Here is a 19,713-nt window from a genome sequence, read left to right as displayed (position 1 = left end):
CGTTCAAATGTCCAGCGAATAAGACGGTCCACTTGAAAATGGGGTTCCATGACACTGAGCTACTTTTTCATGTTGTGGGCCTGACTTCAAGTTGGGGAAAGAGTGTTCAAGCGACCATGAGAGTAATGCGAAACAACCACCAACCAACAAGGAATATATATATCGCTAATCTCGAGCCCTGGAAAGGTGTCCAGGAGTGGTCGAATGGTTTGTGTGGTGCCGTCTGTGTGCACTTGGGCTTTCCTACAGGTCGTGGGTTCGACTCCGGGCCCGCCACGCTGTGCAGATCATGTACACCCGTTGGACACTTTTATGCACTCGCTTCCTCCGTCCGTTCTTTTTGCTTTGTTGTTACTATTAGCCACTCCTCTTTTCTCCTAATTTATTTAGGCTTATTCCCTTCAGACGAGCTTATCACCAGATGAATCTTTGGCACGAACGCATCGTAGAGTTCGTCGTATCAACGAAATAAAAGCAGAATAACTTGAAAGCGGCATTAATCGTTACAAATACAAGGAATGCGACCACGGCCGTACTTCGCACGTCGACCGACGCTCGTATTGTCCACCACCTCATAGGTCGTATCGTCGCAACATAATCATCACTACAGCCTACCCCCTACCACTCACGCCATCTCAAACCTTCTCAGCGATATTTTCGGACCTCACGCTCCCCGTCGACTCCCTCTCTTTCCCTTCCCTCCCGACCTCATGCACGCCGACCCCAGTGGTACCGGGCTTCGCTTCCAGGTCTTCTTCCTCGAGGATCGCGTTATCGTCTCCGCCACCTTCTTCGAATGCGGTTTTGTGTTTCTCGAAATGCGCGCCGTGGTTTCTGAGAGTAACAACGAACGAATCCGACCATAAGCACCGGACCACAAGTAGAGGAGAAGGAAACGGAGAGGGCGAGATAAGGGAGAAGGAAGAGCTGAAGACACGTACTCTGGGCCAATGATGGTGATGAAGACGACGAATGCGGCGACGACACCGATGAGGATGCCCTGCACCTTGGCATAATCCGGCACGACAGTAGTCACACCGTTCTGGGTGATAGTCGTCTTGAGGTTGTTTCCCCCCGTGGCTTCGATTTGTGCCGAGGCAGACGAGACCATCTAATGCGACACCACACAAAACCAATCAGCATGTTGTTACTGGACAGATGGACGCCGAGTGGGAACCGAGAAACGGGAAACTCACGTTCCCAAGCTGATATGCCACACCAGGGAACGTCGCCCTGAACCCAGGAGGGCTCATCTCGGCAAGCTGGATGGGAATGACACCCCATGCTCCCTGTACACCGAATTGGATACAGAACGCGCCAGCGGCGAGGCCGGAGAAGCTGCTTGGGATGATCCAGAGAGGAATGAAGGCGCCGATGAGGAGGGTGAAGCCGATGATGGTCAGTCGGCGACCGAGGTATTGAGAAAGGTATCCTGCGACTGCACCACCACTGCAAACGGCATGATGCAGTTAGTAGATGGTATGGAGTGAGAGATTAACGTGAGAGGGAGGCATACGCGATAGCACCACAGTTACCGATGATGGTAGCGACAGTGGCAGAGTGGTCTGAGAAGCCCTTTGATTTCTCGAGGTAGGTGGGGTAGAGGTCCTGCGATCCATGCGACAAGAAGTTGAAGCCTATATACGTCGAGGTTAGCATCGTCGTCACAGGAGAACTGAGGAGGGATACCGACCGGTCATGAGCAAAACGGCGTAAATGCAAAGCAGCCAATGCTTCTTCAACATCTGCCCGGTCTCATGAATGAACACCTTCGTCTTCTTCCCAGTCGTCGCTCCTCTCTTCCTCTCAATCTCCCTCGCCTTCAAGAAGATCTCACTCTCGGGTACGAGCGCCCTGATGAACGCAGCAAACGCGCTGATCCCACTGGCACACCAGAAAAGACTCCTCCACGTCGTCGTTGTCTCCGGTACCAACGTCAGACTGATAACGGCGGCGAGGAGGTAGCCGACGGCGTAACCCTGCTGAAGGACACCGGAGGCGAGACCACGCGTTTCGACAGGGAGGTTCTCCAGAGCGGTGGATGCCGCAAGGCCCCAGATCCCGCCCATGGCGATACCGAAGAGGGAGCGAACGGCGAGGAAGGCACGGAAGGTGTTGACGAAGCCAGAGCCGAGTTCGAGGACGGAGATCATGAGCAGGTTGAAAACCAATGGCCATTTGCGTCCGAAACGGTCTGAGAAAACTCCGAAGAGGACCTACGAATCAGAGAGAGTGAGTATCACATACATACCGAAAAACGACGATCAGTTCGAAAGAAAGTGGGTTCTGAGAGGACGGTCCCGCACGATGGACAGGAGCACCGTTGCGTGTAAAGATCAGTGCTGCCGTGGATCGAGGCGTAAACTATCTCCCCCAAGTTTTGAACCATAACACGAAGCAAGGCACCATCTGTGTATTGCGGATCACCGCAAATGGCAACAGGGAATGCAAAACGGGATAAGGTGTTCCGCCATATACCCCGCGCCCTACATAGCACAAAACTTCGTGCGGACGCTTCCCATTGCTTATTTTTAGAGGTCTCCGCCGAGCAAAAATAGGGAACGAACCAAAGACAAATGGAAAGCCACTCACCGCACCAACAGAACGGAAGAGAAGAGTGAGAGTTATGGCCGTCGTCTGCATACACGGAAATGATACCCAAGTAAGCTATCATGCACGCACGGGGAGGAGGTGCCTCCGCAATCGACAGGACGTACGATATGTGAGGTGTCCCTATCGAACTGCGCCGCGAGTCGCGATACGCTGAGTGATACGGAGAAGAAGTCGATAGCATCGCAGGACCATGCCAGCCACCTGAAGTGCATAACGAACTGTCTCAGCAACCTTTTCAAAGCCAACAATATTTGATGGCGACGTACCCCGACCAGAACTGTGCCCACTGCACCCAAGTGATTGTACCCAGAGCTTCGAGCAGCGGTCTACCCTCTGCCCTCGTCTCCCGTTTTGGCACAAGGTTTCGTAAGAAGTATGGGGCCATTCCGTGACTGAGGGATCGTCAAGAGGAGGGGGAGATGGGGGGGAAGCGCAAAGGGACAGCGCTAGCGAGTCACAGGGTTGTTGGCACCATTTATACTGAGACGTAGGCATGACGAAAGAGGAAGGAAAATGTTTCGATTCGTGCTCGCATGAAGAGAAGCGCGAGAATTGACCAAATGCGGAGGTCAACTGACCATTTCGTGATTGGACGAGGTTGATTTCCCCACGCGTCGTTCCTGGCGGGCTTTGACGAATTTTGATCGCGATCGGTCCGTGCCCCGCATTCTATCATACCCCGCACGCCACGGCCGACTTGGCACCCCCGCATCGATACGTCCCCACAACGGCCAAGCACAACAAATGCTCCAAAGGTGCGCTTCGTCGATGCTTGGACAACTCGACGAGTGCACTTCTCGTCGACTGCAAGACGAAGGTTGCGGGGTGGATGAGAAAAAGAACCCAAAACAGGCCGGAAGATCCCGTTCATCCAGAGCAGTGTGGCGCTGAGGTGGAAACTAAAAGTCACGCAGACTTCCCGGAACCGCTCCTACCAAGAACCATAAACGTTCTGCCGAATGAAAGAACCCTGAGTACTAGTCTTGTAACTGCTGCGATGCACAGTTATCTCGACGGATATCCGTATTGCAGGAACGCAATGACGCCTAGACAAGAGTCGACTCGGAGGTGGAAGACCGGACAGTGCAAAGAGAGAAAGCCTCTTGTCCGCTCAGCTACAGCAAAAGAGCTAATGGGGTTGCAAGGCGTCTTGGCGAAATTTCCTAGGAACAAGAACCGGAGGACAGTGCCAGAGCGGCTTGCCGCAGGGGATCCAGGTGAGATGGTCCAGGCAAATCACCACAAATACTTCCTCAGCAGACTTCTCCAATAAGCACCACCGCAAGAGGCAGAGCTCGAGGGCGAAAAGAATATGGATGTTGAAGAAAAGGAAGACGCTTTTGTCGAGGCGTTTCCATTCTCGTTCTGCGGGGAGTGTCACTTCAAAGATGGACCCATGGCGGAGCCGCTAAGGGCCAGAATACCACAGTGAAATCAGCATCTACAGAGGAACTCAATATATTCAGCTATCACGAAATCTCATAGACCTTTTACTCCTTGTGAATGAGGCACGAGGAATAGGTCTGCGAATGCAAAGGCCTGGCTCTCATACCAAAGGCTGCAAGTTTGAGATAGGGGCAAGAGCGTAGGTTCGGAAGTGAAAAGATCACTTGCCTTCATTGAGTCTGCGGCCCTCTCTTAGGTTCCATGGATAGTCTCTGCATAGCCGATGAATAAATAAGCAATGAATCCACATATTTCACCAGGTCACGAGAGGTACCACAGAAAAGGCGCATATATGCACCTGTTCGCGTATGACCCTTAATTTGCAGCAATTCATGGAGCATAGAGTTTCCCAAAAACATTGACTTGTACTGCACCATATCGGTTCAAAATGAGACGATATATATAAGGGGTGGCGAGTGATGTTAGACTTACAAGTAAGGTGCAGCGGCGAGTGTGTGAGGAGCACGGTATGGTGCCACTGAGGGGTTTCCCTCGACAAATTCACGAGATTAGGCATTAAGAGATGAACAAAAAAGCAAGCGCGTTCGATAGATGGTCGATGGAATTAAGAGACAATGGGTCGAGTAAAAGGAACATGGGAGAGAGTTGAGGGAACGGAGGAGAGTGAAGGGCCACGGTGGCCACCTTAGACCTACCCATTCAAACTCCGCTCCGGCCTTATCCGACGTCCGTCCTCATCGGTTCTTCACGGCTTCTTTATCCCACAACAACGACACAGCCGTTTTTAACCACCCCGTCGACCCACATTGGCTCCTTGAACACCTTCCTTTTTCAGACATAACACCAAAATAATGTTGACCGCGCTGAGCGCCGCCCATTCTTGTATCGATGGATTATGCAGGCTGATACATTTATGAAGAGGGCCCACATTCGCTGCGGTACCGTTGTCACGTAGCACGACCAAACCTGTGAAGATCGAGTCAGTGCTGGAGCGCTGGAGGTTTTATTTAAAAGGCTGCGTGTCTGACGTGTCTTTTGCATCTATACAGAACTTCAACCACCATTGCAAGAATGACCGATACCAAGGCAGAAATCAAGTCGTCCTATGTCCACGGAACGGTGAGTATTTGTGGTAGTCCCAGCTTGTCCTGCTGTCCCGGAACCAAACTCAACGTATATTCCAAAGGACATTACGCCCGATGAATATGAACGGTATGCTTAGCTTTACAGTTTATCTATCCACAGGATCGATATGACCCATAGGCCGTCGAGTCTACATTACCTGTTTCTAACCCATAGTTGTTCGCAACAGCCTCGACACCATGAACAATGGGCTACGTGCCTACCTGGGAGGTCTTACATTTGCTCCGCTCCCAGAGAACCCCAAGCGAATCCTGGATGTAGGGTATGTATGATCTTCACATGCACGCGTCAACTTCAAGCCGCTAAGCCACTTCCTAACTATCATCACATCAAGCTCTGGCTCCGGTGCTTGGTACGCACTTCTTCCGGTGTCTCCGTGTACAAAATATATATTTACGAAAAACGGCAGGGCTATACAAGCCGCTCAGCAGTTCCCGGATGCCGATGTCCTAGCGATCGACATCAACCCGCTCCCTAACCGGTTCAGACACCTCACACCCCTCCATTTTTGGCCTGTTCGCTGACACCTCTCAAACGAAATGTAGAGCGCTCCCGGCCAATCTCAAATTCAAACAAGTGGACGTACTCCAAGACCCAATCCCCCTCGATGTCAACAGTTTTGACATCATCCACGTCAGATTCGTTCTCCTTCACGTACGTCGCTCCTGCCACCTCTCCGTTTTCTTTGCCTTCATAACCTCCGTCCGTTTGGCCCTTCGCGGATGTAGCTTCCCCACGGCCACACCGTCCTGCCCAAACTGGCCTCCCTCCTCGCGCCCTCCGGCTACCTCCTCATCGACGAATTCCACGCTCGAGACCTCGAGATCGACACCGATTCGGACAGTATCCAGCTCGGAAACGTTCCCGGGATCAAGAGGGCCTTGAAGAGCTGGAAGGGATATATGCGCTTCAATGGACAGGATCCGGCTATTGGACCAAAGTTGGAAGGGTATCTTGGAGATTTGAGGGTGTTCGAGGAGATCAAGGTCGACAAAGTAGATGTCCCGTTCAGGCCTCGGCCTACCGGTGAGCTTGCCTTCCATATCTTCATTACTATGCAAGGGTTTCATGGGTCGCTGACGGTATCTCGTGGATGTATAGAACCAAAGTTGAAGGCACTGAGCGAGACGCTCCAGACGGCGATGAATCGTTCTTTCACGGGAACCACTTCTCCGGAGGCTGAGGCCTTTGGGCATACCGACGAGGTGAAGAAGGGATGGACCGATGAGATTGGCAGGGATGATTTGGAGTGGAAGTATGCGGTGGAGGTCTACTTTGTTTGGGCGAGGAAGGCGGCGGGAAGTGGGGTTGATGCTGTTAGTGCGAAGAGCCTCTGAGAACGTGAAATCGAGTCAGGTTTTTACCGTGTTCAACCACGGTTCGTGCATTGTCAAGGAAGTTTTTGAGGTACGTCTTGTTCATGTCTTGATACGCGTTGTCGCGCTGACGATCATACGGGAATACGTAGTATTCTGTACAAAGAAAGAACGTCGTACGAGCTTGAATTCAGTGGCTGGTTCCTTTTCAGTCTACTGCACTTTGATCAATCGCCTCTCGACAAGGGTAAGAACACGGTCAAGTAGAGCATCCTTGAGCTGAACAAAATGGAAGAATCTGGTGAACCGAGACATTGTCTTCGTCGAGTACCCCTTTCGTCGGGCAAGTCTGGCCGTTTGGGTATAATTACGCTTTATCATTGTGCTGCGGAGCAAATTGTGGATACTCTCGTTCTCATGATGAAGTTTTGACCCCATCCTTCTTCGCAGGGACGCTTCGAACTACCGCTCAACGAGTCATAGTCGCGGGCGTGTGGGTCAATCGATTCCTATAAGTTGATCCTAGCTTTATCTTACCAGGAGATCATCTGGACATTGGCACCACCGATTCTGCACTCAATATCCAGCGCCGAATATGTCAGATATTGGGCAGACGAAAGATTCGTCAACGTATATCCATGATGGCATGGTGCGTTCCACCTTTAGAATTAGCTCTGGAGTATCTCTCTAATCCTTTATCTTGCTACATGTAGGACATTCCGCCATCCGAATTCGAAAGGTATATCTCAAGACTTTATTTCTTAACTTTCGTTTCGGTGCATGCTGACTCTGCGATTATCAGGTTGGACGCGATGAGTACTGGCATAAATGCATACTTGGGAGGAATCACACTCGCACCCCTCCTCGATCATCCCAAGAAAATCCTAGACATAGGGTACATATCCGACTCCTCGTCTTCGTATTATTTACTGCATTGCTAAGCTTCTGCTTTATCACAGGTGCGGCTCTGGTGCTTGGTGAGGCCTCAACGACACTCCTGATTCCTATCCAATCTGAAACGATCTTCGTGGGCCTTTGTCTGCTACAGGGCCATTGACGCAGCTAGAAAATTCCCGGACGCAGAAGTTTTGGCTGTCGACGTCAACCCTATGCCGAAACGGTATGTCAACATTACTGGCCACCACATCGTTCTCATACGCGCGTGGCATCTTGTTCTATGTGATGGTCTCATCATCGTCATAATTTCGTCAGGTCGGTTCCTTCAAACATGCTATTCCAGCAGCTGAACATCCTCAAAGACTCAATGCCCTTGGAAACTAATGCATTCGATGTGGTTCACCTGCGATACACTCTTCTCCACGTAAGTATGCTCAAAGAAGTTACTGGTCATCCCGGTACGGGTACTGACAATCTAAGTTTCCTCGACATAAAGCTTCCGAATGGACAGACCGTGCTTCCTCGCTTGGCCTCCCTCGTCGCACCGCACGGATACCTTCTCATCGACGAATGGACCCTTAGGGACCTCGACGTCAACGATGAGACATCCGGCATGCAACTGGCGAACGTGCCTGGCATCAAGCGATGCATCGTGACGTGGGCTGGTTTCATGCGTTCGAGAGGTCAAGACCCTAGTATTGGACCAAAATTGAAGCCTTGGCTGGACGAGATGTCGGAGTTCGAGACGGTAGAGGTGGACGAGGTGAAACTGCCACTCCATCCTTTGCCTACCGGTGAGTTTCACACGCTACGCTACTTACCCCCTTCCTTTCTCTTTTTTTTTCTCCTGGCTGTAAAATCTGCTCTAGGCTAATGAGCGCCGTAGATCCAAAACTTCGCGCAGTGAGCAAGACGATATTCGCGTCTCTATCACAAGCATTTACGGGGCCTACTTCCGAAGCATTGGAGAAGTATGGATATACGAACGAATTGAAGCAGGCATGGTTGGATGAAGTTGGGAGAAAAGACCTGGAATGGAAGTATACGGTTGCGCTTCATTTCGTTTGGGCGCGAAAGGTTGCGGGAGGCGGGGTTTGACTCAAGTGGCCGTTGATACGTGATTTTCCTGAAATATTGCTTGGAGTTGGCCGGTGAGCAGAGCACTCTGAGAGGAAAGTACGTGTTTTGCTAGGTCACGTTTCTGATTGGGACGCATCACTGACGCAGGACATGATCTTTAACCATACAATAGTGACGCTAAGTATTCAACTACTTTGAGATCGGTATGATTCAGGTTTCTGTATCTTTTCTGTAATATCACCCAGCCCGCGTCAAATTGCATGGATTTGCGAGTTAAGCTAGTCCATCTCGACAGCGCGGGTGATTCATCGGCGGGTAGAAAACTGAGACGACGGAGGCACTTGGTTATTTTAAACACGGCATGTCTCGGAGGTGTGTTCAGAATCCGCGCTGCACTGTTTCACTCTGCAAAAGTTATAAGGTTCTCGATTCCTTCCGATCAATCCCCACAACAGCGACTTGAATCTTCCTCCTGAACTCCATCATCATCTCAGCATCTGCACCGCGTTCGAATCATCAAGCACCATGTTTACCAACCCATTCGACACTTCCCCCGTTTCCTCTACCATCACATCCATGCCAGGGCCACATGATTCCGGCAGCATTTCTTCCCAGATCTCCTCGCCCTCCATCACTTCCAGCGGTGGGCCGAATAAACCCCACCCTCGACGTCTTTCGTTGACCATCCCTCCTATTCCTCACACCACCGATCATGGTCGACGCCTCTCAACTGTATCCACTCCTCTCAGAGAACACGCACCCACCACTCCTCACGAGTGGGATCCTCCTACGCCCGGACCGTTCTCACCCAGACCAAACGCTAGGGTCGCTCAGGGCATTCTTCGGAATTCGAAGCCTCACAGCGATACCTATTACGCCACACTCCCGAAACGGGAATCCGCTCCAGAGCATTCCATCGCCATGAACCTTCCTTCCTCTCGAGAGCACCACACCACGGATCGTCCGCGATTCTACTCTCTTCCAGCGGGGCTGGCTAGGAAACAGGCAAAGCTGAGCCCAGAATTCCCTCAAGTCGACTTGAACACAATCAACACTTCTCGTCCTCGCCGCTACAGCCTAGCGCAGGGTCCTCCTATCTCAGACGACTATTTCCATCACCTCGCAGGTAGCCCTGCAAATCTTGCCTCCGCTCCAGATACGCCTCCGGAGCACATCGACTCTCCCTTCCCATCGCCGCCGATCAACGCGGACGACTCACATGCTGGAGTCAACCGGGAGGGCCGATGGGTTTCACTCCCCAGCACTGGTCCGAAAATTCGGGTCCACACTCCCCTCGCGAAATCACCCAATGCTAAATCGAGCGTTCGGTTTCAGTCTTTCCGTTATCAACTGAAGTTGGACACGATTGGGCTCGGAGGTGCAGGCTCTAAGTCAAGTTTCTTAGAAGGAAGGAGGCATAGTAGCGTGGCGGTGACGAGTGCGGCTCGTGTAGCCACACCGCCTCTCAGCCGGACAGCGTCTGGAGTCGTAGCATGATAACTTGTATGCGGGGTTACGGGCACTGTTCTCGGATTGTAGTGTTATAACGCCTCGGACATGGATACTCATGCACTTTGAGCTACTCCGGTGACTTGTGCGACTCGGAGTGCAAGTATCCCAGTAGAATAAGAGACGTTGTTCGCCCACATTTACCAAACATTTACCATTGCCAATTTGCCCACTGTTTGAATATTTTAGTTTACGTGAGATATGAACAGCGTGTCGTTCCATATACGCATCTACTTACTCTGAGCTCGAGTAGACAGCTGCAGGTGATGAACACATGCTTACTTGTGCCACTTGGAGAACTGGCACGGAATTTTCCGGATCAATTTAGACGCTCAGGTTGTAATTCACACCAAGTCGCGTCTCGCTCCGATGTCTCGCTCTCTACATAACTTATGCCCTGAGCTCTCGTCAGGTATGTTTCCTCCTCTGTAGCTGCAGTTTCCCGGTACCGAACTAACCTACTGCCTCGGTTGCTCTTCCCGGTCTCCGTCTGGCCTACAACGCATCGACTTAAAGCAGGAAGTTGTCGACGTCTCTGTAGGTCAAGTTTCCAAACCGAACCGCGTCTTAGTCTCTTACCAGGGGCAGACAGACTCAGCATGGAGCGCGTCCTCACCATACCGGAGATATTGCTTTGTATATTCGTAAATCTAGATCCTGATTCGAATGCGCGCAACGCGCGTGTCTGTAAGCAGTGGTGTCAACCTGCGCTCGATGAAACCTGGCGAGATGTTGGACCGGAGGTTTTCCGCTCGTTGGCTCCGACAGATGTGGAGCAATTATCCTCAAACATTATCGTTAGTGGAAACCTACAAACCTGGCCGGAGGAACGACGCTAACGATGTTGTGGCTAGGATTTCATTCATCCACCGACTGTACAGGATTGGAGACGCTTTCTTACGAGCACCAGCCGGGTACGGACTTGGCAGGACTCCTCCTGGCGCTTATCGTGGCGACTGTCGAAGAAGGCAGCGCAGGACATATCGGCCACTCGTACGACCTTGTCCATCTTTCCTAATTTGCGGAGTCTATCTCTTGGTTCAACGGAGCTCGAATTGTTTCTCATGACCGACTCCGTTCGAAGGTTGGACCTGATGCTGGATCCAGACTTGAAGGTGTTTCCCTCGCCGCATATCCCCTCGACTCTGGACAGTATTCGGGAACGACTTATTCATCTCGAATACCTCAACATCTGCCTCGAAAACGAAAGCATCCGGATCCCAGACGAATGTCTTATCGCACTTCTCAAGAGTCTCTCCAGACTAAACTATCTCTCCCTTCCAATCCTGTGCCTCAACCTCCCCATCATAGTAGCACTCTCGGGACACCCACATCTGCAGGCCATCAACTGCGACTTGGAACCGCCTTTCGTGCTCCACACTCATCAAGTCAGCTCTCGCCCGACACTTTGTTCAGACGAACATTTGGACGTGGGAGCGTTTCCATCCCTCAAAATTATACAGTTCTCTATTGGCAAAATCATGCATGCTACGAGCTTTCTTACCATGCCGCATTTTCCTCTAAGGAACCTCGCATCCCTCTGGATCCACATACGATCAGCTCCCTCCTCTAAATCGGTAGAAATATTCCTTGAAGACCTTTTACCGACTTCCCCGCTTCTGGAAGAGCTATCCCTCGCTTTCCACCGGATCAATTACAGCGTTTCAAGAAACAACTTCGACACCATCCCACATCTTCATATCCGTCATCTCTTTCCCTTCTTACGCTTTCCTCGACTCAACTCCTTCACAGTAACACATCCATATCCCATCCAAATGACGGATGCTGACGTCATCAAGATCGCGACCAACTCTCCTCTATTAGAGGTGCTTAGTCTAAACCCGATCCCCATCGTTACTGCGCCGACCACGCTTACCTTAGGCTCGCTTCTGCCTCTGGCGTTGCACTGTCCGTCCCTCGGGAAGGTCGGCCTTTATCTCGATGCATCTATCTCTATCCCATTGCCCGCCATCAATCGTCTCAACACATCGTCTATGGAGTTGTCTCTCGGCCGGTCGCCCCTCTCCACTACCGTTGACGCAGCGGTTACGACTTACCCTTCCATTGCCGAATATCTCGCGTCGTTCCTCTCTCACTCTTCCACATGGACATGGCCGGATGCTGAACGGTATACTGCTAAAGTAGAAAAACCAGAGGAATGGCTTCCGGCTTTTGCGACGGACTATCATGACTGGGAGGAGTATGAACGTGGGTGGAAGGTTATCGAGGCGATGACACATCTGATCCTCAAAGATCGGGTATTAATGAAGGACATTAATGACGCCATGATACCTGGCTCGTGCGCAGGCCCGAGTGGTGAGGAAAACATAGACGCGGGATCAGACCGTACTGGAGAGGCTGCCATGATGGTGCTTGAGGAGAATGATCGACTGAGAAAGCAGTTGTTAGAGCTGCAGTCGAAGTATGATATTCTCGTGCAAAAGCAGGATCCTGATGCGTGATAGGTACGCTTTTCTAGTATCTCAAAACATGCGTCTGAATCACACAACTAACTTGTATCCCTCAACGGATCACTCCAGTAATCTCGGTATGCCTTGTCACGGTGGCGCGTCTTCAGGTGTGGCCACACTTTCGTACATATAAAACCGTAGAAAAGCAATATTTATTTTGCGCCAGCACTTTGCCAAATATCGGAGTATTTTTGTTGATTCTATTTCTTGATGCTTCTGAGATCACGCCTTATACTCTATCGGCATGTAGTAGTATGCGAAGTGCGTAAGATTCGAAGTTGATTCGAACTGAGACGAACGGCGCAGGTGACGCCACCGTCGTTGCCGCCTATGGCTCGGTCGTTGGACTGCCGGGTGATTCAGTTCGGGACATGCCGGAGACCTTTTGCGGGTGAACGACTGGACGACGGTTTTTTTGCAACTTGTCCGCGAACCGTGTCAACTTTCGCAACCTCAGCTCAGGTACGATTTCTCATGCGCCCTGCTTCGGTTTCGTTCATATAGATTTTGATTTTCTCATCAATCCGTCCGACATAGCGATACGTATGCCCACCATGCACCATGTCCTAGACATCGCCGAAATCTTGCGACATATATTCTCTCTTCTTGAGCAAGACGATAACGCTCGTAACGCATGGGTATGCAAGCAATGGACCGATATAGCCATCGATTTTGCCTGGGAAGATGCACATCCAGGAGTCTTCCGTTCATTGGCACCCACACGTTTCGATCCCGCGCGCATCGTAGTACGTCCACAATCTTTCCAGGGAGCATGGTCTGGAATTGAACACTGATTCTATCCTATGATCACGGTGTCCCAGACCTTCGAACGTTCGCCGCGGGTCAGCGAATGGCGTCGCTTTCTGTTGAAGAGCGCGCGTGTGAAAACTTGGAAAGACCCCGTTTTCAAATCTCAGGGAAACAACTGGCATCTTTCGCAGAGAGCTCTTAACGACATTGCGCTCACCCGTACCACAATCAACATATTTCCGAACTTGCGCGCTATATTCGCCGCCACTCACGCTCTTCATACGATCACCATGGGAGAGGCCGTGGTCGACCTAGCACTGATGGTCACCTCGGTGGGGCAGCAACCACATTTACGCATCCCGGTCACGTTGGAGAACGTACGCGATCGCTTGACGAACCTACAGAATTTCTATCTCGTTTACGAGCGGGACGCTTTGGAGCTCCCGGATTACGACGACCAGATTACAGATCTCCTTCACCATATGCCGCATCTGAAGACGCTTACTCTCCCTTTGTTCTGTCTCAACGGACCTATGGCACAAGCTCTTTCCTGCCACAAGAATTTGCAGGAAATACATGTCGATTCAGACCCCCCCCTTTGCGACATATCCCTGCAACGCAGAAACACGTACTCTTTCGACGATGAATCACCCCCTTCGGACCGATGCATTTCCTGCTCTACGCCACATCGCCTTCTCAACGGCCACAGTCACTGATGCTCGATCCTTCATCATTCAGAACGCGTTCCCATCGAAGCATATTACCAATCTATGGATACATACGCCAAGCATACCGCCGTCCTCCGCTGTTAGAGACCTCATTTCTGGCCTTGCTGGCGTATGCCTTTCCCTCACAACACTAGAACTCATATTTCAAGCACCAACCTACTCGGAAGATTCGAATATGTCGCCCGTTGATCCCATTCAAGCACGACACCTCCTCCACCTCCCTACCTTAGCACACCTCTCCACCTTCCGTATTCGCCATCCGTATCCCATCGCCATTGGTGACGCCGACTTTGCCGAACTACTATCGAAGTGGCCGCATCTACGCTCGCTCAGCTTGAACCCACATCCCGTGGTCACGATGCCGACGATGCTGACCCTGGGTGCATTCCTTCCCCTCGCTATGCATTGCCGTGATCTCACCGAGCTTGGACTGTATATCGATGCGACTCTGGCCGTACCTCCTCTTCCACGCGACATCGTTGCATTAAAGTACGAACTACGCATCTCGACCCTCTACTTGGGCCGCTCCCCTCTATCTTTCGAGGATGACGCCTCGACCACAACGTACCCAGAAGTCGCTCGTTACCTTGGCTCGTTCATCAAGGGAGATCCCCCGATGAAATGGATGTGGCCAGATGGCGATATATATCCGCCACACCTGCAGGACGAGGAGGATTGGCTACATGATTTGGCGGTGTATAATGACTTGGGAGACTACGAGGAGGGATGGAAGACGATCGAGGTCATGACGGGTCTGGTATTAGATGGGAAGCGCTCGGTTAGGGGCTGGCATCAGCTTATTGGGACTGGGAAATGAGAATGCAACCCTCCTTCGTTTTGACTGAGATAACCGGAAATGTAGCTTGACAATTTGATCGTAACCCATGTCACCGACTCTCTGGACATAGTTGTGGATAAAAATAGGTGTTCGTAGTAGATCGAGTTGTTTTCGTACCGGGATGTGTCGACGAGGGTTCTGAAAATTATAGATACGGAAGCGCTGTTACAGCAGTTCCAAAGACTCAGTAGTGATCAGACAGCAGAAATGCAAGGGAGAATCAGTCCGGTCACTCGATCCTTGCCTGGTCAGAACAATCGTTAATTCCTACTCAGGTAGACTCAGGTATCTTTTGGTTCGGTGCTACGGCTCTCGGGTAAGTCCGATACTTAGTCAGCTGAACTGTCGCTTGATCATCCGAATTTCAATGATCTCCAGTTCAACGTTCAACGTTCAGAAACGTTCAGACCTCACGAACACTGTTTTTTGTCTATTGCTTGACTTGTGGCCTCCTAAACCACTGGACCAAATACCAAAATACAACGGGTTTTTGAAGGTGCGCATTGCAACTGGCGGTGCTCTCGCTGAAAACCGCTCACCCAATCGTTGAACACTGACCAGACACGTCGCTTCACATGCATCATGCTCTAAGTATTTCAGAGATATTGCGCCATATATTCTCTCTGCTTGAGCAGGACGATAACGCTCGTAATACACGGGTATGCAAAAGCTGGAGCGACACCGCTCTTGATTTCGTCTGGGAGGTCGCACACCCGGGGGTCTTTCTTTCATTAGCTCCCACTGAGGCCAACGCAGTCCCTCGCGAATTGGTACGCAACATTTCGGGATGATATGTTTGGTAGCCGGAGCTAATACTGTCCTTGAATGTGGTACTACACTCACATCGTAGACCTTCGTACGCCCCCCAACACCGGAAGAATGGAGCCGTTTCCTCTCGCACAGCAGTTGCGTACGAACGTGGAGAGACTCGACTTTCAACCTCACAGCAAACGCCTGGCGTCTTTCATCCGCGGCCCTCGCCGATATCTCAGCGACCTGCACCACAACTTGCATATTCCCTAACTTGCAAGACATTAGCGCCAGCACCCACGAAATTGAGACATTCATCATGAGTCCTTCGGTGGTCTCCCTGGTGTTGGTGGTTTCAAAAATTTCACCTTCGCGCGTTCCCACTATCCTGGAAAATATACGCGATCAGCTTCCCCAGCTAAAAGACCTAGATATATATTATGAGATGGGGACTGAAGGGCTTCCTCCTTACGACGACGAAATCGCAGGACTTCTCCAGGCTTTACCCAAATTGACTACTTTGAGTCTCCCTCTCTTCTGTCTCAATGCATCCATGATACGTGCACTTTCACAACATCAAAGTCTCGAAAGCATATTGGTTGACTCGTCTTCAACGTATGTGCCTTACCCATGCAACGAGCGCGAGCGCGAGCGCAGCCTAGTACTTCCTAACAAACTGCTCGAGACAGGCGCATTCCCGTCTCTGAACCAGTTATCATTATCTACCCCCTCCCTCACCGATGCTCAGAAGTTCTTCACGCAGCCTGGGTTCCCAGGAACCAATCTTCGTTCCTTGTGGTTTCACACCACAACCATACCGTCTCCAGCATCCTTCGGAGAGCTGTTGACCTATCTCGCCGGTGTATGCCCTTTCCTCACCGACCTAGAGATGATCCTTCAAGCGCGCCAATATAGCAGACGCTCGGACTTCAGTTCTGTCGAGGCCCTCGGGGCACGAGACCTTCACCCACTCCTCGGATTCAACAGTCTCCACGTCTTCCGCATCCGCCATCCATACCCAATCGACATATCCGACACAGAACTCCGAGAGCTCGTCTCTAAGTGGCCCCGTTTGTGCGTTTTCGACCTCAATCCCCACCCTGTTGTTTCGAAGGTCCCGACGCTCACATTGGGCGCATTCGTCACTCTCGCGACATACTGTCCATATCTTTTCGAAATCGGCCTCTACGTCGATGCCACTGCAGCCCCACCATCCGTCCCCCCTTGGATTATTGTCTCAAGGCGGCAGCTTGATATCACGACACTCCATATCGGCCGTTCTCCCCTCCTGATAGGCGCCAATGCACCTGTGACCACATTTCCGCAATTAGCCCGTTACTTGGCCCACTTTATGGTGGACTCGTCCAAGACCGACTGGGAGTGGCCGAATGAAGACGATTTACCACCGCGATTGAGGAACGAGTGGAACTGGTGGGCGTCCGTGGCAGCATATAGTCGTGATGATGTAGAGACGTACGTGGCGGGCTGGAAGATAGTTGCGGCCATGACGAGTCTGGTATTAGAGGGGAGGCGTTCGGTTTGGGAATGGAATGAGATTGTTCGACAGGAAATATGAGAGCGAAATAGGGCTTTGTGAGTTTAGACCAGAATTGCGTTACCTCTGCGTGCGTTGACGACTACACCTACCTGCGATGGCACTGACGGTCCGCCAACTATTGCAGGTTCCGATCGAATATGGATCAGATATGGACACTTCTGGGGAACTGCCCAAAACCTTTACTGCCTTTTCCGTAGAATGTAGGCTGGCCAGAACGTCAGCGCCAAAAACGATATGGTAATCGACATCTTCGAAGCCACCGCGATGCTTTGGAAAGTCTCCCAAAGACTTTGAATGCGATCTACGAGCGTCCGTCCAGACTATATAGATTGGCAGGTTAAGCCTGAGAAATGTTGACGTGGCTCGTCTTCACCGAGAAAGAGCGGCAGCATAGCCTTCGAGCTGGTTTCTTTTTCTGTCAAACGAACATCCCTCATCGCAGTGTGTCCAATATTCCACCGGCAGAGCTCGAGGCCCGTATTTGAGTATGCATTGTAAGGCGCGTTACGAGGACGATGTGAATGCTTCTTCTCTGTCTGCTGTCATATATGAAGCAAAAAAGCATTACCGCACTGTAATTGAGCAGTAAATTATAATATGTAGTGAAAAACGCCAGCGAAAGGAAATCGTCTATAGATCCATACCAAGTCCGCAGCCACGACCAGCACCTAACTCGACCGACTCTCACGCCTCACCCCCGTCCTTCGCCTCTACCGCCCCCTCAAAAAACCTAACCAGCCCCGCCTCATCCTCCATCTCCCCCACCAAGCTCCTCACAATCCCCTTCGCCGCCTCCCTACACTCCGCATGCATGAACCCAGCCACGCCCCACCTCTCAAACTCCCTCCCCATCGCCCTCAACCGCCCCTTCACATCCGCCAACCCCTTTTCACACACACTCTCGCACTTCACCTTCTCTTTCCAGAAATCGGACCAAGAGGATGAGCAGGAGTGCTGGTGCCACGTGGATCCGCAGGTGGGCGAGTGCATGATGGTGGGAGGATTGAGGCGGAGGTGGGAGTGCCAGTGCGTGGAGAGCGCGTGGAACCCTGTTAGGAGCGTTAGGTGTTGCGCGGGGGTGATGACGAGACGGCCTTTGGAGTCCAAGTGGCCCAGTCTCGCCGCACCGTGCGAGGCACCCGGACGCAGGACAGCGATGGGTTTGTCCATGAGCTCGTAGTACGCCAGACCGCGGAGTTGGCGCAGATCGAGTTCTTCGGCGAGCGTCATGGCGATGTAAGCGCTCTCGAGCGAGGAAGTGACGAGTTTCTTGAGGTTGTCGACCATCGTGTTTAATAACTTCTCGTGCCCGCATAATTGAGCCAGTCTGACCAACGCGACGATCTGGTCGGTGTTCTCTGTCAGGTGCGCGATCGGGTTCCGACTCCCGTGTGGCGAGGTCCCGGAATGGGTGGTGGTGGGGGAGGGAGTGGATGGGGAGGTGGTGGAGAAGGGGGAAGAGGAAGAGGCAAAGAGAGGGTTGATGGTGAGAGGATGTGTTGACTGAGGGGGGATCGTGGAGGGTTTGCGGGTTACGTTTTCGACGATCACGTCGAGAGACCAGGTTTCAAGGGATTTGAAGGAGTATTTGTTGGAGAGGCGGGCGATGTTGATCAGCCGGGGGAGGTTGGTAGGGGAGGTGTGGACAAGCATGAGTTCGTGTGGTCTGTAGTTGAGGGAAATGTCAGTATGTCGTGTTCTGAAAAAGGTTGAATACATAGTATAAGATAGGGGTACGAGCGTGAATCGCGATGGGCGAGAGTAGTTGGTCACAGCCGCCACTCTACCATCGTAACGTCTTTGCAGTAGGATATCGAGGTTCGAATGTCGAACAGAGATATATTATGCTTTTCGAAACGTGTGAACAACTACTCACAGAGCATAAAGCGCCCAGAGCAGGTCTCTGAACTCTTCCAGCTTGTCACCGTGAAGAACAATCGGGTGATCGTCCGAAGTTCCTTCGACAACTGCTTCTCCCTGAGGTAACGAGAACATGGTTCCAAACGATGACGAATCTCTGGAAAGCGTCGATCGGTGGACCTGTAGTAAACGAATATAAATAGTGCCACACGGTTCGTCAGTCAGGAACTATACGGGGTAGATAAGGACACAAACGCACATTGAATAGCACGTTCTCTACCAGCAACACGCAGCTACCGTCACTCAGATAATATTCATGATCCCTGACGGCCGCTGCCTTGGACGTCGGGGCAGACTGAATCATCTTGGTGTCATGGTCCGTCCCGGTATCTGACCGGTCAGAGTCAGGTTCCAAAGAGCGTGGGCGAGCACGTTTACGACGCAGAGTGGTAGATGAATGGGGTGTTTGGAGAAGAGATTCTGCAGCTAGTTCGTCGTCCATCTGTTCTTCGTCGGGAGAGGACGCGGGTTGTGCAGATGCGGGTAGGGAAGTCTCTGGATGAGAGCTGGGTCCTGAGACGACGAGAGATAATGGGAGAGGCGGACCAGAAGCAGACATTACGATTTCGAAAAGAAGACCGTAGTGAAATCCAGAGAAAGTACGACGGCAGATCTACCACCAGTTCGAGTCGGTGAATCACAGATTGTGGCCCAAAGTCCGGGGGTGATTTAGGCTGGTTTGGCTGACCCAGACGTACCCAGAGATAAACGAAAATAACGAAGAAAGGGCCTA

The 19,713-nt window shown here is 51.6% G+C and overlaps 7 protein-coding genes across 7 annotated transcripts; 5 read left to right on the top strand and 2 right to left on the bottom strand.

The window, feature by feature from the left end:
• Positions 1-469: 469 nt before the first annotated feature.
• On the bottom strand, positions 470-3,031 carry STEHIDRAFT_124975 (MFS general substrate transporter). The gene is made up of 8 exons (XM_007309160.1): positions 2,880-3,031; positions 2,718-2,814; positions 2,593-2,637; positions 1,694-2,216; positions 1,517-1,637; positions 1,197-1,449; positions 942-1,111; positions 470-834 (listed from the first exon to the last, which is right to left on the bottom strand). Exons 1-8 carry the CDS (start codon positions 2,996-2,998, stop codon positions 636-638), a joined length of 1,527 nt encoding a protein of 508 aa, XP_007309222.1. The 5' UTR covers positions 2,999-3,031; the 3' UTR covers positions 470-635.
• Positions 3,032-5,091: 2,060 nt separating this feature from the next.
• On the top strand, positions 5,092-6,500 carry STEHIDRAFT_134419 (S-adenosyl-L-methionine-dependent methyltransferase; the record flags this gene model as incomplete). The annotated part of the gene is made up of 8 exons (XM_007309159.1): positions 5,092-5,139; positions 5,207-5,232; positions 5,333-5,425; positions 5,498-5,515; positions 5,573-5,644; positions 5,709-5,817; positions 5,892-6,189; positions 6,265-6,500. 8 exons carry the CDS (start codon positions 5,092-5,094, stop codon positions 6,498-6,500), a joined length of 900 nt encoding a protein of 299 aa, XP_007309221.1.
• A 538-nt stretch (positions 6,501-7,038) lies between these two features.
• On the top strand, positions 7,039-8,685 carry STEHIDRAFT_124973 (S-adenosyl-L-methionine-dependent methyltransferase). The gene is made up of 9 exons (XM_007309158.1): positions 7,039-7,128; positions 7,193-7,218; positions 7,282-7,374; positions 7,439-7,456; positions 7,528-7,599; positions 7,692-7,800; positions 7,873-8,170; positions 8,263-8,552; positions 8,629-8,685. Exons 1-8 carry the CDS (start codon positions 7,075-7,077, stop codon positions 8,472-8,474), a joined length of 882 nt encoding a protein of 293 aa, XP_007309220.1. The 5' UTR covers positions 7,039-7,074; the 3' UTR covers positions 8,475-8,552; positions 8,629-8,685.
• A 296-nt stretch (positions 8,686-8,981) lies between these two features.
• Positions 8,982-9,953, top strand: STEHIDRAFT_161571 (uncharacterized protein; the record flags this gene model as incomplete). The annotated part of the gene is made up of 1 exon (XM_007309157.1): positions 8,982-9,953. The coding sequence occupies one exon, from the start codon at positions 8,982-8,984 to the stop codon at positions 9,951-9,953; it is 972 nt and encodes a 323-aa protein (XP_007309219.1).
• Positions 9,954-10,564: 611 nt separating this feature from the next.
• Positions 10,565-12,427, top strand: STEHIDRAFT_161570 (uncharacterized protein; the record flags this gene model as incomplete). The annotated part of the gene is made up of 2 exons (XM_007309156.1): positions 10,565-10,762; positions 10,820-12,427. 2 exons carry the CDS (start codon positions 10,565-10,567, stop codon positions 12,425-12,427), a joined length of 1,806 nt encoding a protein of 601 aa, XP_007309218.1.
• Positions 12,428-12,990: 563 nt separating this feature from the next.
• STEHIDRAFT_142065 (uncharacterized protein) lies at positions 12,991-17,545 on the top strand (the record flags this gene model as incomplete). Its single annotated transcript, XM_007309155.1, has 11 exons — positions 12,991-13,182; positions 13,258-13,563; positions 13,591-13,764; positions 13,925-14,692; positions 15,028-15,068; positions 15,131-15,248; positions 15,314-15,522; positions 15,603-16,975; positions 17,070-17,095; positions 17,185-17,260; positions 17,503-17,545. Exons 7-11 carry the CDS (start codon positions 15,328-15,330, stop codon positions 17,543-17,545), a joined length of 1,713 nt encoding a protein of 570 aa, XP_007309217.1. The 5' UTR covers positions 12,991-13,182; positions 13,258-13,563; positions 13,591-13,764; positions 13,925-14,692; positions 15,028-15,068; positions 15,131-15,248; positions 15,314-15,327.
• Positions 17,546-17,744: 199 nt separating this feature from the next.
• On the bottom strand, positions 17,745-19,284 carry STEHIDRAFT_66268 (uncharacterized protein; the record flags this gene model as incomplete). The annotated part of the gene is made up of 3 exons (XM_007309091.1): positions 17,745-18,726; positions 18,937-19,100; positions 19,180-19,284. The coding sequence occupies 3 exons, from the start codon at positions 19,282-19,284 to the stop codon at positions 17,745-17,747; spliced, it is 1,251 nt and encodes a 416-aa protein (XP_007309153.1).
• Between the last annotated feature and the right edge of the window lie 429 nt (positions 19,285-19,713).

Source organism: Stereum hirsutum (genome assembly GCF_000264905.1).
Source record: "Stereum hirsutum FP-91666 SS1 unplaced genomic scaffold STEHIscaffold_17, whole genome shotgun sequence".
Taxonomy (NCBI): Eukaryota; Fungi; Basidiomycota; class Agaricomycetes; order Russulales; family Stereaceae; genus Stereum; species Stereum hirsutum.
Note: the sequence above shows the minus strand (reverse complement) of the source record. Positions and strands in the feature narration are given on the sequence as shown.

Excerpts from the sequence above, each read along its gene's own strand:
- STEHIDRAFT_124973 (XM_007309158.1), top strand. The coding sequence starts at position 7,075 with ATGTCAGATATTGGGCAGACGAAAGATTCGTCAACGTATATCCATGAT. Across the intron at positions 7,801-7,872 it reads TGCGATACACTCTTCTCCAC|CTTCCGAATGGACAGACCGT; the intron begins GTAAGTATGCTC and ends CTCGACATAAAG. Across the intron at positions 8,171-8,262 it reads ACTCCATCCTTTGCCTACCG|ATCCAAAACTTCGCGCAGTG; the intron begins GTGAGTTTCACA and ends TGAGCGCCGTAG.
- STEHIDRAFT_124975 (XM_007309160.1), bottom strand. The coding sequence starts at position 2,998 with ATGGCCCCATACTTCTTACGAAACCTTGTGCCAAAACGGGAGACGAGG. Across the intron at positions 2,815-2,879 it reads TGGGCACAGTTCTGGTCGGG|GTGGCTGGCATGGTCCTGCG; the intron begins GTACGTCGCCAT and ends TATGCACTTCAG. Across the intron at positions 1,112-1,196 it reads TGGCATATCAGCTTGGGAAC|ATGGTCTCGTCTGCCTCGGC; the intron begins GTGAGTTTCCCG and ends GTGTCGCATTAG.